Source organism: Saccharomycopsis crataegensis (genome assembly GCF_037102585.1).
Source record: "Saccharomycopsis crataegensis DNA, jcf7180000000073, whole genome shotgun sequence".
In the NCBI taxonomy this organism is placed as follows: Eukaryota; Fungi; Ascomycota; class Saccharomycetes; order Ascoideales; family Saccharomycopsidaceae; genus Saccharomycopsis; species Saccharomycopsis crataegensis.
The window spans coordinates 1801645-1819503 of NW_027043820.1; the positions used below are offsets into that span (position 1 = coordinate 1801645).

The 17859-nt window shown below is 38.2% G+C and overlaps 9 protein-coding genes across 9 annotated transcripts; 3 read left to right on the forward strand and 6 right to left on the reverse strand. All coding sequences in view use genetic code 12, as the record gives it.

Annotated features, from left to right (window-relative positions):
* Positions 1-75: 75 nt before the first annotated feature.
* CIC1 (Cic1p) lies at positions 76-1608 on the reverse strand (the record flags this gene model as incomplete). Its single annotated transcript, XM_064995136.1, has 1 exon — positions 76-1608. The coding sequence occupies one exon, from the start codon at positions 1606-1608 to the stop codon at positions 76-78; it is 1533 nt and encodes a 510-aa protein (XP_064851208.1).
* Positions 1609-1920: 312 nt separating this feature from the next.
* Positions 1921-2410, forward strand: ELF1 (Elf1p; the record flags this gene model as incomplete). The annotated part of the gene is made up of 2 exons (XM_064995137.1): positions 1921-1923; positions 2063-2410. The coding sequence occupies 2 exons, from the start codon at positions 1921-1923 to the stop codon at positions 2408-2410; spliced, it is 351 nt and encodes a 116-aa protein (XP_064851209.1).
* Positions 2411-3186: 776 nt separating this feature from the next.
* Positions 3187-3906, reverse strand: VMA16 (H(+)-transporting V0 sector ATPase subunit c''; the record flags this gene model as incomplete). The annotated part of the gene is made up of 2 exons (XM_064995138.1): positions 3187-3725; positions 3855-3906. The coding sequence occupies 2 exons, from the start codon at positions 3904-3906 to the stop codon at positions 3187-3189; spliced, it is 591 nt and encodes a 196-aa protein (XP_064851210.1).
* Positions 3907-4294: 388 nt separating this feature from the next.
* THR1 (homoserine kinase) lies at positions 4295-5362 on the reverse strand (the record flags this gene model as incomplete). The annotated part of the gene is made up of 1 exon (XM_064995139.1): positions 4295-5362. The coding sequence occupies one exon, from the start codon at positions 5360-5362 to the stop codon at positions 4295-4297; it is 1068 nt and encodes a 355-aa protein (XP_064851211.1).
* An 802-nt stretch (positions 5363-6164) lies between these two features.
* DASC09_015370 (uncharacterized protein) lies at positions 6165-6953 on the forward strand (the record flags this gene model as incomplete). Its single annotated transcript, XM_064995140.1, has 1 exon — positions 6165-6953. The coding sequence occupies one exon, from the start codon at positions 6165-6167 to the stop codon at positions 6951-6953; it is 789 nt and encodes a 262-aa protein (XP_064851212.1).
* A 391-nt stretch (positions 6954-7344) lies between these two features.
* On the forward strand, positions 7345-8436 carry DASC09_015380 (bZIP transcription factor; the record flags this gene model as incomplete). Its single annotated transcript, XM_064995141.1, has 1 exon — positions 7345-8436. One exon carries the CDS (start codon positions 7345-7347, stop codon positions 8434-8436), a length of 1092 nt encoding a protein of 363 aa, XP_064851213.1.
* A 50-nt stretch (positions 8437-8486) lies between these two features.
* On the reverse strand, positions 8487-8705 carry DASC09_015390 (uncharacterized protein; the record flags this gene model as incomplete). The annotated part of the gene is made up of 2 exons (XM_064995142.1): positions 8487-8639; positions 8673-8705. 2 exons carry the CDS (start codon positions 8703-8705, stop codon positions 8487-8489), a joined length of 186 nt encoding a protein of 61 aa, XP_064851214.1.
* Positions 8706-8930: 225 nt separating this feature from the next.
* RPN1 (proteasome regulatory particle base subunit RPN1) lies at positions 8931-11699 on the reverse strand (the record flags this gene model as incomplete). The annotated part of the gene is made up of 1 exon (XM_064995143.1): positions 8931-11699. One exon carries the CDS (start codon positions 11697-11699, stop codon positions 8931-8933), a length of 2769 nt encoding a protein of 922 aa, XP_064851215.1.
* A 584-nt stretch (positions 11700-12283) lies between these two features.
* On the reverse strand, positions 12284-17047 carry DASC09_015410 (uncharacterized protein; the record flags this gene model as incomplete). The annotated part of the gene is made up of 1 exon (XM_064995144.1): positions 12284-17047. The coding sequence occupies one exon, from the start codon at positions 17045-17047 to the stop codon at positions 12284-12286; it is 4764 nt and encodes a 1587-aa protein (XP_064851216.1).
* Positions 17048-17859: the final 812 nt, after the last annotated feature.

A 17859-nucleotide genomic window follows, 5' to 3' on the forward strand; every position in this document is an offset into this window, starting at 1 on the left:
AAGGAAAAAAAAAGAGTTATAGCTAGAAATATACAGAACTAATTTAACACACCTAATGCCCACAAACAGAGAAATTCAGGCTTTAGTTTTCTTCTTCTTTGATTTTGGTTTAGAAACAGAAGCTTCTTTCTCAGTTTCTTGTTCAGCCTTTCTCTTCTTATTTTCCAATTTTTGCATCATCTTTTCTTTTTTTGCATTTTGTTTTACCTTCTTTTCGATGAATTCTGGAGCTTCTTCAAATTGACCCAATTCCAACAAACCTTGTTCGAATTTAGATAACTTGACACCCTTAGCAATAACAGCCTCACTACCCACAACGTATTCCTTTTCAGTTTCAACTTGGTCTTCGCCCTTAGTAGTCTTTTCAGCAGATTCTTCCCCAGCAATGTCAGCCTTTGACAAGTATAATGTCTTGTCGTAGTATAGTGGCAAAGCAGGAGAGGTTCTAAGTTTCAAAAATATCGATCTGATGGCATTCTCACTTCCATTATTGAATTTAGAGGTTTCGAAGTGGTTTAATATAACACTCAAGTTATCAACAAGCTGTTTCTTGTCATTGGTAGAAATATTACCGACGCTAACACGAACGTTACTGGCCACTGGGACAAAATAAGTGGTGGAGTCCAACACTTTTTGAATTTGGTTCTTGGTAGTTTCAATAGAGAATTGATTGGTGTTGTTTTTCAATGAGGCTGAAGAAATGATCTTGACTGGGACTGGGATCTTGGAAGAACCGTAGAATTGTTTACCAAGAACGGCTGGCAAGTTGGTGATAGCCCCTTCATCAGCTAAAAACAAGTCATAACTGTTCCACAATTGTCTCTTTTGGTCAAAAGTCTTGTGATCTTTGTAAAGTTCTTTCACTGGGATGATCTTCTCTAAGAATGGGATATTGGCCTGTTCAATTTTTTCCAATTGGTCCTCAGTCTTAATGATATCATCTCTAATGATCAAACAGATTTTAAGAGCTTCATTCTTAGTATCGTATAAAGAATTGTTCAATTTGATTAATCTTGGTTTCAAGGATGGGTTGGAGCCCAAGAATTTTTTGAATTGAATAACCACATCAAGTTCCTTTTTCAACAAAGCTTCATCGTCTTCTCCATCAAACAAACTTTGCTTGTTTTCATCTTCTTTTTCCCCAGACTGTCTTTCATTAAATTTAATCAATTCATCAATAGCAGTTTGTAATATCTTATTAGAAACGAGAGCACTGGTATTTTCTGACTTGGTTTTTGAAGAATTATTGGATTTTGGAGTTTGAGCTTTGGCTGGGGTCTTCTTTGAAGTTTCGGCCTTTTTAGCTGGAGTTTTCTTTGGAGTTTGAGCCTTCTTGGTTGGAGTTTTCTTCGGAGTTTGAGCTTTGGCTGGGGTCTTCTTTGGAGTTTCGGCCTTTTTAGCTGGGGTTTTTTTAGCAGGAGTCTTCTTTGAAAGATCAGCCTTTTTGGATGGTGTTTGCTTTGGAGTTGCTGGTTGGGACTTCGCAGACTTCTTAGGAGTTCCAGCGGTCTTTCCTTCTTTATCAGCAGTTGAGGCCTTTGGTGCCTTAACAGGAGTATTTGAAGCACTCTTTTGTGCGGCGCTTCTAGTTTGTCTCTTTGGTGCCATTTTGCAGAAGATATTCAAAAAATACAAACAACAACAAAAGAAAATATTTCAAAGACGAAATATCAATAAACAATCACAAATCCAAAAGCTTTGATAGTTTTTGATGTTTTCTAACTGTTGTGGATGTCACAGAAATATTTTTCAGATCTCATCTCATTGAAAGAAAATTTTTTTTTTTTTTTTTATTCCCATGCATGGGCGGGTACCGCACCAACGATTTTTCTAATGAAAAAACCAGCAATAAACCCATATTACTATTTTAATAGCGACACAGAAATATCATAGAAAATCGATTGAGAATACAAAAAAAAAATGGTACGTTGAATAGTTTGAACAAGTAGGAGGAACGCTTCTTCTCTATTGTTTTGCACGATGTATTCGTGCTATTTTTATTGATCACAAGAGATTGAGATGATACCAGAGGCTAGGAAATGTGTACTAACATTAGTTATAGGCAAAGAAGAAGTCTGCAAGAAAACCGACCAAGATGGTCAAGCAAAAGCTTGAGGCCACTTTCTCATGTCTTTTCTGTAACCATGAAAAGTCTGTGATTTGTCTGCTCGACAAGAAAACCCTTATTGGGTCACTTAAATGCAAGGTTTGCGGCCAGAATTTCCAGACAACCATTAGTGCGTTGAGTGCACCTGTCGATGTGTACTCTGATTGGGTTGACGTTTGTGAGGATATCAACACCGAAGACAAGCGCGCCGAGAATGACTATGGTGCCGAAGAGCAAGAAGATGAAGACAGAGATTACAATCCAAGAGGCCAAGGAAATTTTGATGGGTCCGATAGTGAATGATTATCTCTCGCCAATATGGTGGATGGACTTTGATTATTTCATTTACCAAACTGGTTGACAAAAAAAAATAAAAAAAAAAGAAAAAGCTAATTGTTTTTTTTTTTTATTTTTTCGGAATCTGCTTTTGATTTTCTTTCATTTCCTTCTATTTGTTCTTCTGTTCTGTCGTTGTTTGCTTTATTTGGTTTTTCATGTTATGTTAAGAAAAGGTTTGTAGATTAGTTTAATATTATACACCACCACGGGTTCATCATTTGCATCATCAATAAGACAAAAAATTATTGTAGAGATTCTTCTACAGAAAATGAATATATCAAAAAATTATAATCCATTAAGCAAAGATGAAAAGGAGATGGAGGGGAAAAAAAAAAAGAAAATATTAACATTTATGAGGAGAAATTCTGTAGTTGCAAATTAATAAGTGCTAGTTGGACAAAAAGGTCACCTTCTGTTATACTGTTGATCTATTCGATTTCGAGCTCTCGATAAATGTTAAAGAAGGTGATTTAATGTTGGACAAGTCTGGCGAGGGGTCTTTCATACTTAGTGGTTTCAAAAACTCTTCCACAAGCGAGGGCTTTTTTGGTAAATTATCATTTTTTTGTTTTTTCAATTTTCTTTCATTTTTTATTTATTTTGTGTCTCTGTTGCTTTTAGATTCCCCTTGTCTTTTGATATTTAAGGATCATGATCGAATTTTAGGACAACAATCTAAACTTCATTGGAATATATCATTCAAAGAAACCTCAATACAAACAATAAAACCAAAGAATAGCTCAGCTAAATTCATTAGCCTTACCTCCCATCAACAAACCAACAATTAACCCAAACAATCCCAACACAGAACCAAAAATTTCGATAACCAAAATCTTGACAAACAATGAGCTATCTGCCGCATCGGCAACCGCAGCGTTGGACCCAGTGATACCAACACAAATACCACAAAGCAAGTTACTCAAACCAACAGTGACGCCACCCCAGAATAACGAATACCCAGTATACAAGTTATCTTTACTATAAAGCGATTCTGCTGAAGCATTGGTCAATTTTGCAGTGTAGACAATTGCCATGATAAGACCGTAAATAGCGACAACTTCACAGAAAATAATGGAGATAAGATTCTTTGTGGTAATTCTTGGAGCCTTGACACCAGCCCCAATGATGGAGGAACCAGTGACGAAGATCCCCCAAGCAGCCCCAATAACACTGAAGCCAATACATGAAATAATCCCCAAGTTCGCCCACATATATGGAGAAGTGGTTTCCAAAAACTCACCAAAATTAAATCTTTCACCACTCCCTGTAAATACAAGATCTAAACAATTCGTGGTCTGTTAGTATTTTTATTGGATTGTTCCCAGTTTTATCATTTATATCGTCATCATCCCCATGATATCAGTTCTGTAATTTCATAAACATTTCTTATCATCAATCCAATACTTACAACACCCCACAATAGTGGCCATAGAAAGCGCTGTCAACGATGTCACAACCATTTCTCTAGATATTTGCTTCTATTAACAACTTAAAATGGAGAGATTGATATTAAAGAACCTGTTCTTCGATACCGATGTCTTCAGTTTCTTGAGCCTACTTCCTCATCATTGAGCTGCCTGTCTTTTTTTTTTCTTCTTTATTCTTGAATTTCTGGCAGTGGCAGTGTATGTCTGGATGTGCATGCATGGATGTTTTACAACGCGCGTTACCAATCTTGAACATGTCAACCCTTGTTTCCATGTATCTTTAGGGACAAAAATGCGAAAGAGGGGGTAATAATAATAATAATAATAATAATAATGGTATTAATAACAATAATGATAGTACAGTCATAGTAATAAAAAATAATAATCTATAAATGAGTCAAAGACACTGATGATATACAATTTATTCTTCTTCCATCACAGCACCATCATAAGCAGGTTCTAAAAGTTTCCACTTACAAGTGATATTCTCTTTTTCAAAGATATTCAAGATGGCGGCGGCAATATCATCAAAGTGATCAGTGGCCAAAGCCAAGATAGTTGGACCAGCACCAGAGAGACAGATACCCAACAAGCCCGGGTATGTGTTTGGAGTGATGGAGGAGGTAATTTCGTTCAAACCTGGGATCAAAGTCTTTCTGTATGGTTGATGGACTTTGTCTTGCATAGCGGCATAAATGAGTTCAGCATCTGGAGGAGATTTGGTCAAAGCAGTGGTCAACACAGCTAATCTTTGCAAGTTGAACACGAGGTCACTTCTGGTATAGGCACCAGGCAAAACCCCACGAGACTTGGCGGTAGAAACTTCGAAATCTGGAATGATGGCAATACACTTGATCTCCTTGCACCAGTCATACTTGATATGATGGCCGATTTTCATTGGAGGAATTGGAGGAGTTAACCCAGTGTCGTACCCTCCAGCAGGTTGTGGGAGCACTTCGGCTAATGGGATCTCTTTTCTTTCCAACTCAGAGGCACTAAGTTCACGTAAGTAAGAGCCGACAAACCCACCCATCATGGCCGCAGTGATATTGTCAGGATGTCTTTCAATCATAAGACAGAAGTCAAGCATTCTACTCTTTGATAATTTGAGGTTAGCAACACCATTTGCCAACATTACCCCGGCAACAACCGCGGCTCCTGATGATCCAAGACCTCTGCCCAATGGGATTGGATTTTTCACATGAACGTGGGTTCCAATAGGAAAATCTCTGATTTCGTGACAACGGAGAACATACAAGGCTGTTCTGGTGAGCAAATTTTGGTTAGGATCTAATGGGACATCTTCTTCACCTTCACCCTCATAAGTGAGCTTACAGTTGAAAGCATCGTTGGCAGACTGTTTTGGGTGGGATGGATCAATGTTGACATTCAACTCAAGAAACAAGTTCAAACCAATTCCCAAAACATCGAACCCTGGGCCGATGTTAGCAGATGATGCTGGGACCTTAACTGTGAACTTCCGAGGCATCTTTATTTATATATTATACAGATCTGTCTTTTCAATCGTTATCACTAGTAGTGGTTGTCTTGTGCTCAGGTTGACTCACCGCCTGAAAACCTTTGAAAAACCACCAACACGTGATGATGTATATATGCATGGGGGTTATTAACACCCCGTGCTGCCCCACTGCGTCTGAGGTGGAAGAATAAAGGTCTTATAGTGATACGTTACTAATGGTGAGATAGGTACTAAAATATAGATAATGAAGTAAACTGTTATAAATAATAATAATAATATCGTCTCTTTTTTTTTTTACTAAACAGCCATCAATCTCAGAATCATCTTTGTAGCTGCGGACGGATCAGTTCACGCAATGCAGCGCAAACGACGCCTAATGAATAACTCATTCATTCTAAGGGGAACATGTCCTCTTTTTTTTTCTTCTCTTATTTTTTTTTTCTATTCTTTCATTTCTTTTTTTAGCAGTCCAACTGGGTGTGCCTGGAAGAAGCGTTCTGGTGTCATTTTAGACGAAGATGTACTCCCGGGTCCGTGTGTTTGGTATACGTATGCACACTACGAGATTACACGGTGATGAGATGAGACGAGCCCTTGGTTTATATAAGAAAAGACTGCCATCATGATCAATCAATTTTTTTTCTTCCACATTTTTTGCTCAAAAGAATTCATTCAAATTTGTGTATCCCAGTGTTTTGCACATTCTTCAAAATCAAAAGTGCCACTTTACCGCAATTCATACTAGGACCTCTTCTACCATAACAGCACAAGTAGTCAGCGATACCAAAAATATTACTACATTATATCAAAAATGAATATTGCCTCAGTACTTTTAACTTACCTAATTTTTGTCATAAATATTTCGTTTGCATCATATGTCACTGTTGGCATTAGTGCATCTATTGATGACACTACCGACACCGACACCGACACTGATGCTTCTAAAACCACGATCTATTCGACAGAAACCGTCACTGACTCTGCTGGTAATGTCGAGACCGCCATCCAAGGGTCTGTCAGTACATATCTTTCTGTCGGCTACAGTGAATCAGTTGTCACTTTAACTACTTCTGTGCCTGTTACTTCCACCTATACTTCAAGAGGTCCTAGTACCGTTGTTGTTATCACAACCTTCAATGTTCAAACCACATCCTGCGTCACTTACACTTCTACCAGTATGCTTGTCTCCACCGTTTCCACTGAAAGATTTACCATCGTCTCATGCGCTGACAAAAAGTGTCAAACCACAGTCACTTCTACTTTGACCGGCTCCACCCCTACTACTACCCAATCTGGAGTCAGCACCATTTCCACCTTAACCCCATCTTCTTCTTCCAACTCCGCCGTTACTTCACAGGTCATTGTCACAACCATTAGTAGTGCCTCGGGTAAGAAATCCACTGTCTTGGTTACCAAAACTGCAGGTATGACTACTTCCGTTTCAGGATCAGTATCAGGATCAGTATCAGGATCAACTAGCACCCAAACTTTGACAGCTTCCCGTGCAAACACTTTGACTTTCCAAGATCTTGCCAACTCAAACATTCAAATGTTTTCCTTGAGCTCCCTTCTTACTTTCTTTGCATTGATGTTTTTCTAATCTTAAACATTCTCTCAGGCCTCATGGTTTCTCCAGTGTTCTCTTCATTTCCATTTAGTATATAATGGAGACATCTTTTAATTATGTTCTTTTTTTTTTCGATTATTTTTCACAGCTGTTGCATTAACACAACCATACTCATGATATTTAATAATTTTTTTTCCTCTTAATTATTTTGCATTTTACATAACAATTGTTTAAAATTTATTTTTAATGTATACATATATATATGAACATTCTTGTAATAAGGTTTCAAGATGTAGCTTCATGTGCATCGGGTAACCCCAGGGTGAGCCAAAAATCCTTCACTTCGAAGAAGAATTCGGTCTGTGTGAAGGTTGAACGCATTGATAAGGCCACATATATCGCCAAGGCATAAAGAGAGACTAATATGAATATGGATCAGATGGAATCTATTCCTAGCAATTTTTGGGATGATTATCTACAAGGAAACAAGGGCACTGGCACAGGCCAGCAGGAACTCAGTGCGGCTAATCTTCAATCATTCTCGACCAATAATGGCACGATGTTTGCTGAACAACAACAGCAACAATACCCTCTAGCTCAAAATTCAGACCCTTTCAGTATTGAGAACCTACAGTTAAGCAACAATCATAGCTTGGGATCCGGGTCCTTCCTGGCCTCTCCGGATCATTCTGCAGCTAATATGTCACAGTCTTTGAACCAATTAATTAGTAATATCAATGAAACTCAAAAGGAAGTGAGTATAATAAAAGAGGAGCTCAACAAGGATTTGTTTCCAGGTGATACCGATATTGTTGCTGCTGCTGCCGCTTCTGGAAACAATAGCAATGTATCCGCTAACATCATTGAGAGAAACTCCAAAGAAGATACACGTTTAAAAGGTCAGCAAATGGTGGTGGATAAAAGAAAGTCGCAAAACAGAGCTGCTCAAAGAGCTTTCAGAGAACGTAAAGAACAGAAATTAAAGGAACTAGAAAAAAAACTAGAGGAAAGTGAGGCAGAAAAAAAAAAGGTTTTTGAAGAATTGGAAAAATTGAAGCTAAAGAACATTATTATTACTACAGAAAATCAAATGCTCATCAAAAACAAAAATAAACCCCCGGTTAATGACAGTATTCCAACTCCAAACTCTTCAAGTGTATACGATGGTGACTTCTCAGCATTTAGACAACCACCACAAAGAGAACCGGTGGATCAAAAGTTCACTTTCCCTTGTGTCGAACCCAATAAATCACTTGTTGACACTTCAATAAAGCACGGATCAGCAAATACAGAAGCGCTTATCTATGCTGATCCAGATACTGATGGTGGTAGATTGTTGACGATGCAAGCTGTGTGGGACTACATTAATAAATTTGAGGAACTTAATTCAGCACATGAAATCGATATGGCTCTAGTCATGGAAGCCTTGGAAGGCACAGAAAAGTGTCATGGTCTAGGTCCAGCGTACTCTTTGGAAAAACTCAACAGTGCTTTATTCAAGCAACTCAGCAATTAATAATTTATATTAAATGATTTTTCGCTAATGTACTTTTTTTTTTTCAGCTTTCAGCTGAACCGACTTCTTCTACCTTGGTATTGGTTTTCTGATTGCCCCCCCCCTTCAATATCATCAATTTGTTTTACTCCATTTTCAGGTATGAGTTGTTTTTTTCCCCTTCTCTTTGTTAGCTTAATGATTTCGCTTCTGTTTTCCTTGGTCTAAGATTTACGTTTGTTTATTTTTTTACATACCTTTTGTATGTTTCGATTTAGCACCCTGGCCATCGCTTTTTATACCTCAGTAATATTAGATTGCTTATGGTTGTGTTATTTGTACAATTATTGTGTCCATAAAGCATCCGTTTGATGGTCTCTCTTTTTATTAAAATTTTTATGGTTGATACTGAATAATAATGATAAAAAAAAAACTATTAATAGTGAAATAAAAGTAGGGAAAAAAAAACGTAAAAACGTAAAAATGAAAAAGAATAGATTAAGAATGCAGGTTTCTCAACTTTCAAGTTCAACATAATCTGGATTCTTCTTCAATATAACAATGCCTTCTAAAGCACTGGCAAAGGAAATGTATTCATCGTTTTCTAATTCTGCTCTTTCACCATAGCTCAACAACACAGGAGTTTCTTGGGTCACCCAACCGGTAATGGTCTTTGGCTTACCAGCTTGGCCAACAGTATCAACAGCTTGACCGACTCTGACATTGACCTTTACTGGATTCAAATCTTCATCCACGGTAACCAACATTCTTGGATGGATGGCCGATGATAAATAATACAACAAGTAATGGGAGTCACTCAACACAAAATCTTTAGGGTTCAAGAATAAAACACTTGTCGTCAAAAGGGATGCCAAGTTAACCTTGGACAATATCTGTCTATCGGTATTGAAAGGATTCAAAGACAAGGTACCTTTACCTAAATGCAACAAACCCTGAGATAATCTTACGTTGAACAAACAATCAGGAGATTTCACATAATAGCTTGCCAATTGTCTAAGCAACTGTGATAATCTAGCATTATTAGTACCAGCACCAACAACACCCATAGAGAAAATAGCATTAGCAGCAACGTCAATATCTTGATCGTGTGAGTATCTTGACAAAGTATCATACACCTTCATTTGTGGGTCAGAAGCTGACACCAAACCCATAGCCAATGGAACAGCTCTTCTAATCACTGGGTTACCGTAATGCATCAAATGACCAAAATGACGCAACACCATATCCTGGCCAATTTCTTCTCCCATTGCAATCATTGCCACACCCAAAACAGCATAAGCCTGGAGGTTATCATCCTTTTTGAATTCGGATTTTTTGGTTTCTTCAGAATCATCCTTCTTTTCATCTTCATCTTTCTTTTCCGCATCTACCATATCCACATCTTCATCATCAACCGATGATTTTGATTTTTCTTCTTCAGTTTTTTCCTCGTCACTTTCTTCTTTTTCTTCATCTTCAGTCTTCGAAAGACACAAGGATAATAGCTTCTGAATTTGTAAAACATTACCAGTACCAGCAAAGGCACAGACGGTGACCAAGACCTGTAAAGATTGAGCAATTGGATGTTCAATGGCACTGATGGTCTCAACAGCTTCTTCAATAGAGTCATAACAGCCAATGTATAATAAACCCAAACCAAGCGACAAAAGCTTCACCCATTTACTAGAGAAATCAGACAAGTCTCTTTCCAAGAATACTTGCAAGATGGTGGAGGCAATTTCACCGTTGGAAGTTCCGACGAAAATATGACCCAAACTCAATGCAGCAATGGAAACGATTTCTAAAGAAGTGGATTGATCAGCAATCACAGGAATTAATAATTCCAAAATAGCCTCATTTTGCGAACCAGCAAACGATATACCCAAACCAATGATTGATGCAACTCTCAAGTATTTTGATTGAGAAGTAACATAATCTTTCAACAACACAAATGAAGCTTCAACATCATCATGGACACCATTAGAGGCAATACCCATTGCCAAAAGAGCACCAGCTTTGATTTCGTCTTCATTAGAGTACAAAAATTTATCGGCCTCTTGCAAACCATCGCTGGAATCCCATTGGTAAATAGAACCGATGGAAGCAGTAGTAGAGAGCATACCAGAACCTTTAGTCTTGTAAATATATGATTTATTTTCATCCTCAGTAATAATTTTATCATTAGAATAACCCAAATTAATGAAGGCGTTAACAAAATTGGAAGCCAAGTTTTGTTTAGCAGAATCAACAGAAGATGCTGATTCACCAAATCTACTGTTTTCCAAGTGTGATTTATAATAGTCTTCAGGGACTTTTGGATCTAACAAGTTCAATTCTTTCACCAAGTATTTGAAGTACTCACTTAATTTCAAGTTGGAAATGATTTCTTGTATGTCTTGATTTTCGTGCTTGAAGGAAGAGTTTTGTCTAGCCAAAATAAAGCCCAATTGTCTCCAAACCGACACGTCTTCTGTGGCTGTGAAAACATTGCTGATTAGTTTTTCATCATCGAGTCTGATAGCCAAGGCTAACGCTTGTGGCAATTCATTGTTGGCCAAGTAAATCTTGTAAGCGGTCTTCAAGAACGCTAGGTCATCAGGCGGAGCTAATAATGGAACACAACTCACCATATACAAACAAACTCTAGAATAGGTGTTTTTATCAACATAGTCTGGTAAATTTTCAATACCCTCTATTTCCAATAATAAATCAACAGCATCAGCTTCCCCATTGTGCTCGAGAAAAAATGGAACAATTTCGAGAGCCAACTTCAATAAATCATCAGTTGCTTCTGTTTTTTCCAATCTTTCACCATATTCTTCTCCAATTTCGAGGGCTAAATGACGAACGTATTCATGACCCCATTCGGCAGTGTCAGCTTCAGATGATAATAATCTATACTTTAAAGCATCCATTTTCTTGTTACTTGAACCCAAGATAGATAATATATCTGCAAACTTGGACTTTAATTTCTTATCAGTCCATTTATCATATAATTCAGTTAATATAGTGTAATGTGGCTGCAAGAAAACCAAAGGCTTTGGAATGGCAGTCATTGAAGAAGTAGATTCTCTCAAGTACTTCTTCAATTGATCTAAAGACGAATCGTAAGAAGCAACATCAGGAGCATTGAGCTTTTCTACAATCGCTTCTAAACTGTCTTTTAACTGTTGATCTTCTTCAGATAATTCTTCTTCCACCTCTTGTTTCTTTTTAGAATCTTTCTTCATCTCTGGCTTGGCGGTGGCAAGCTCACTCTTATTGTCTTTTTCGGATGGAGCCATTTTCAAAACGTCATACAGTTCTTTCAATGTTTAAAAGGAATGAAATTGACTATATTGTTGAGAAAAACAGCTAATTTTTTAGGATTGAGCTCTAAAATTTCCAATATGTCAAGTAACAAGCCAATTTGATGAATAAGGGTTGATTTAAATAAGTTGTCAATAACTGGTTTTTGCCTCCCAAATCTTCATGAAAATTGAATTTTCCTGGAGGTTCAGAATTATGCCGACCACTTCACGAGGGCTCCAAACCATATTACTAACCGCGCGCGATGGCCAAACACCATCAACATCCTTTACTTTTTATAAATCTATCTTTTGAATCATAAGTATTTTTGAAGGTAGAAAAAAAATGATAGGATGTTGTTATTTTGACCTGATATTTTAGAAATCATCATTTAGTAATTTTACACTCTGAGGTATAACACGATAGCATTGATTGTATAATAAAACCAAAATAACATAAAAATAAAAATTCGAATATAAACTAATAAATGATGCGCGAAACTCAATAACACAAAAAAAAGATAGATTAAACGCGTACTAAAATGGCCATTTCTTTTCAAACAAAAATTGATAAATGTCAATTACTTCTTAAGGTACCCACCTCTTTCACAAAGACTGTAGAAAATAGTATCCTTGTCCTTGAGCAAGTTGGCAGGGCTATCAAACTCTTTGACTTCACCTCTGTCCAAAACCAAAATCTTATCATTGTCCATGATGGTATCAATTCTATGAGCGATAGTCAAAATCGTTCTGTCACTAAACTCTTTTCTAATGGTTTCTTGAACAATCTTATCGGTCTTGACATCAACGGCGGCGGTTGCTTCATCCAAAATCAAAATTCTTGATGGGTTCAATAGAGCTCTAGCCAAACAAAGTAACTGTTTCTGACCAGCAGATAAATTGGAACCACCTTCATTAACTTTAGCATAAAGACCTTCACCCGCACCTTCTTGGGTACCAGCTTCGGATTCAGAAGCATCTTCTTGCTCGTGGTCATCCTTGTTCTTCTCCTCATCCTTCATTGACATGACATGGTCCTTCAAATGTGCCATTTCCAAAGCCTTCCACAATTCTTCGTCCTTGCATTTGGAAAATGGGTCCAAGTTCTGTCTCACCGTACCTTCAAAAGCCTGGGAATCTTGAGGGATAATGTTCAACTTACTTCTCAAATCGTACATACCAATCTTGGAAGTATCCACATCATCAATGACGATGGATCCACCAGTGGCCTCGATGATTCTAAACAACGCCAAAGTCAAAGTACTCTTACCAGCACCGGTTCTTCCGACAATACCAATCTTTTCTTGAGGTTTGACTTCGAAAGAAACATTCTTCAAAACAGGATTTGCATCAGCATTATACTTGGTGGTATAGTTTTCAAACTTGATTCCACCTTTCATAGGCCATTGGATTGGAGGTCTGGAATTCTCAATCACATACGGTTTTTCACTTTGCAAATCACAGTATTCAAACACTCTTTCCACAGCAACAGCGTCAGTTTCCACATCGATGGATGTTCTAACGAGCAAATTCAAATGACCATAGATCTCCATCGCAAAAGTACTCAACAACCCAACAGTACCAGCAGCCAATGGAGCACTACTTTTGAGAGTACACACACAAGATAGAGTGACAATTAAGAGAAAGACCGCCCCAATAGCTTTCAATCTGAAATTCAACCATCTATTCATCCAGATCTGCGACATAGTACCTGACAAACCATGATCTAAATTAGCGCCATTAATGTACTTGAATCTGTTCTCTTGGTCAAAGGCTCTGATAGTATCAACACCTATCAATGTTTCATGGATATGAGAGTACACTGGACTTCTGGTGATACTAGCAAATCTCTTAGTTTGTCTAGAGGCAGCAATGTAGTATGTTTGGGTGTACGAGAAAACAAAGGATAAGAGTATCACAAAAATGATAGTACTTGGCAAAGTGTAGATGATCAAACCAAATAAGTATGCGGTCTTAACAACGGTAACAGAGAAAAAGTTGAGAGAACGAGGGAATCTTTGATCGATTTTGCTAATATCTTCAGAAAATCTGTTCAAGACTCTACCAGTTGGAGTAGTCTCGAAGAAGGACATTGGAGATTTCAAAATAGAAGTGACTAATTCTTCATGTATAGCTTTCGAAGCACTAATGGCAGAGAAATAGGAAAAGGAAAGACTTACAGAGAATATAGCCAAACCAGAAAACAACCCCAAAATGGTATAGACAGTGACCAAGAAGACTGTGCTAGTACTGGAGTCATCATTGTCATTCACATCAGCCCAATGCTTCAACCAAAGTTTACTTAAAAAGTCAGAGACACCGGTCATGATGACTGCAGTGACAGTAATAATAACATTACGGTATTTTGCGGCCCTAGCATAACGTTTATAGGTCAGCCAACTGACTTTGCCTTTTTGGGAAACTTCCTTAGATTGGCCAGTGATCCTTTTTCCAGATTTCTCGTTATCATTAGGAGAAAACTTGTGGTTGAAACTAGAAACAGAAGCTCTTCTTAAGGTTCCATTGGTTGTAATACGCGCTAATTCAGTTCTTTCCTCAAAATCATCATCATCATCAGCAACAGCAGAATCACTATCTTCAGTGACTTCAATAGCTTCATTTTTATCTTCAGCGACATTATCAATGCTTTCTTCCTTTGTAGCGCTTTCAGAATCCTCCTTGGTAGTGTCTGCCTTACCAAACTCTTCAATTAATTTGGCAAATTCACCTTTATCATTAATCAACTCATCATAAGTACCTTGTTCATCAATCTTCCCGTGATCCAACACATAGATACTGTCCGCTTCTTCAAGAACATGAATGTTGTTGGTGGATAAAACCAAAGTCTTTGAGCTCAAAATACCAGTTTTACACAACACTCTTTCAATGATGTTTTTGCTAACATGCGCATCAACAGCACTAAGAACATCATCAAGCAAATAAATATCAGCTCTTGCATATACCGCTCTGGCCAAAGAAATACGGGCCTTCTGACCGCCAGATAAAGAGATACCTTTTTCACCAACCTGGGTTTCTTCACCATCAGGCAAGATTTCAAAATCAGATTTCAATTCACAGGCTTCAATGGTCTTTTCAAAGAATTCAGGATCGTATTTGTGACCAAAGAGGATGTTTTTCTTGATGGATGAGTTCATGATCCAAGGCTGTTGAGGACAGTAAGCGACTACCCCACGAACGTTAACACTTGGAGAGCCATGTTTTTCATCAGCAGCAACTACTGGATAATGGCCGAGAATAGATTGTAAGAAAGTGGTTTTACCAGACCCGACACTGCCAACAATACAAGTAAGTTCACCCTTCTTGGCGGCGAAGTCGATATTGGAAAGGGCAATTTGAGAACCAGTGGACTCGACGCAAGCTTCTTCATCGGTTGGGGTACCAGTAGAGTTGGGATCGTTAGCAGTGGTGGCTTGAATCTTCTTGGCATCGGATCTCAAAAATGTGGCATTCTTAATCTCCACAGAAACCTCACCCTTGAGTTTAATGGCTTGTAACTCGGCAATGAGAGAGCTATCCAATTCTTCATCGGTTAAGAACTTCAACAATCTGGCAATAGAAACCTTGGTTTCCATAACACAGGAGATCATATCAGGAAATTCGAATAAAGGATCACCCAATAATTCAAATAATGCCAAACTTGGGAAGATCAAATCAGAAGTCAATTTGATATCACCAAAGAAACCAAAAAAAGCAAACGTTGCACAAGAGACAAAGTATGGAACACACGACCAAGAGAAAGAAATGATAGCATCAAAGACATCAATTTTTTTCATTGTTGCTAGCTCCTCATTGTTTCTAACATTAGTAACACGTTCTTTCATCGGCTTTTCCCAGGAATATAACTTGATGGATTTAATGGATGATAATAGTTCGCTGACCAATTTGGTTCTCTTATCCTTGAACTTCATATTAACATCGTAAAGTGCTTCCATCTTCTTGATCGCGACTAAGTTAACTGGAAGAGCTACAGCAATGATCACCAAACCGGAAAACGATGACAACCCAAGAAGGAAGTATAGAGAGAAAATACAGAGAATGAATTGTAAAGGAGCGGAAACAAATGTTTGCGATCTCTTTATCAAGTATTCGACTTTTGAAGTATCAACAGAAATCAAATTGACGATATCACCGACGGTTTTGTTTGCTCTGGCCTTTGTGGATAGTTTAAAAGCCTTTTCGTAAACCAAGACTGTCAATGACAAACGAATCTTGAAACCAATATTGAGCATTTGGTTGATATATTCATTGTACAACATAACGATCACGAGGGAAGTGATGAACATCCCCACACAAAGAAGAATTCCATGCAACACTTGAGGTTCGGAGTTATCAGCAGTAAGAAAAAATGACATGAGCACTCTAAGTAATTGTGGTTGAACGAAGCTGGCAAGAATTTGCAAGATTTGCAAAACAGCACAACCAAGCACTTGGGCACCAAAAGCTCTAAGAAGTGGTTTAATGAGACTCACATCAGCTTTTTCCTTGGCCATTTCATCTTTCCAGTGCTTCTTGAGAATGGCACTACACTTTTCGGCAGTGAAATTCTCACCTACTTCTGGCAAGTCATCAAATTCGAGAGTGCCTTCCTTATAAACTTTAGAGATTAGCGGGTTGAGGTTGCTGAAAGAAATTCTTCCAATGATGTTGGTATTGTAAAGAGAGTCAACATTGACTTGGTTGAGTTTCAAATGATAGGTGTACTCATGGACTCTCTTCCATAAGAAAACTTCAAGGATGAAAATAAAGATGGAATTGATAAAAGTGGCAAACTCCGCGACCTTAAAGGTGGTGCTGCTCGACAACGCGTAATTGGTATAATTGGTTTGGTAGACATAACCACACAAGATAAACGGAGTGAGAATCCAGTAAACCAATGGGGTACCGAGCTGCCAAATGGATTTGTGGACTTCAGTAATGTGAAGAGGCAATAACACCGCTGCTAACAACACGAAAGTAAGGAAATAACTGATGGATGTCCAGCTGAACACCCCATTATCGCTGGAAAGAATATCATCGAATAACACTAAGTTCAACACCGCCTGGGTAGCTACCAAGGAAATTCTGAGGAAATGTGTGAACCCTTCACTCCTGATACTGAATAGCTTACCATAGGTTTGCTTTCTTTTCGTGACAAGTAATTGCCATGATCCGAGGACAAAGAACACTGAGGAAAACGCTATTAAAAATGCAGCCAAGAAGCAAGGGTTGAAGGCATTTTCTTTGGTTGGAACAAGCACCGATAAATTCTGGCATTGGACGCTTTGATTAAAGTAGCTCCCCATCGTTGCTAACGGGCGGGATGTTGAGTGATTTCCGGGAACCATTATTGATAATATGATAGTATCAAACCTCGGAGGTATCTGGAAAATAACAACCAGATAGCACTTACTTATCTATCTGCAGAAAAGTCCGGCTTTGAAAAAAAAAAGAAAGAAAAAAAGAGACAAAAAGTTAAATGCCGTGAGTAGTAATCAAAATACCTGAATAGTAATCAAGTTTAATTAACTATCTTAGTTATCTTTTTATTAAGCGACTATCTACCGACCTCAACCTTTGATCCTTGTAATGTATATTTAGTCTAATCCCCCTGCTAGTGCCTCTGGTGAGTGAGGTGCTGCCATGGGTTATGGTGTGCTTCAGCAGTTTGGATAGATTCTTCGTATTTGCTACGGCTGGCCATTTTGCGCTCGTCGTATCTGACAGAATCTGAACGTTTGAATAATTTGGTAGTTAACCGGACCGGAGTTTTTTATCGCCCGTAGCTACCGCATCGGTAGAAGAATAGTTTAGTGTTCTATTGCTCAGTTGTGATGTTGAATGCCTTGCTACAAGTTCAGATCAGGGACCGGATGGTTCGTGCGATGTTTTGTTTTTGTTTTGGGCTCGGCATTTTTAGTTCTTAGATTGGCAGCATCCAGATATTTGTACGTGGATTCCGTACTCTCCTGGAAGCACTTATTCGTTCTTGCACGAAATTGATCATCATTTGGGGCTGTCCACATCAGCGAAAAGGGGTTATGGTATATGATTGCGTGATTCTTAGCCGCACTTTAATGACCCAGAAATTCCCTTGTCTGAGAACTGGGAAACCGGTATACTTTGAGCCAGTATTACCTACTGAGGAATGTATCTGGAA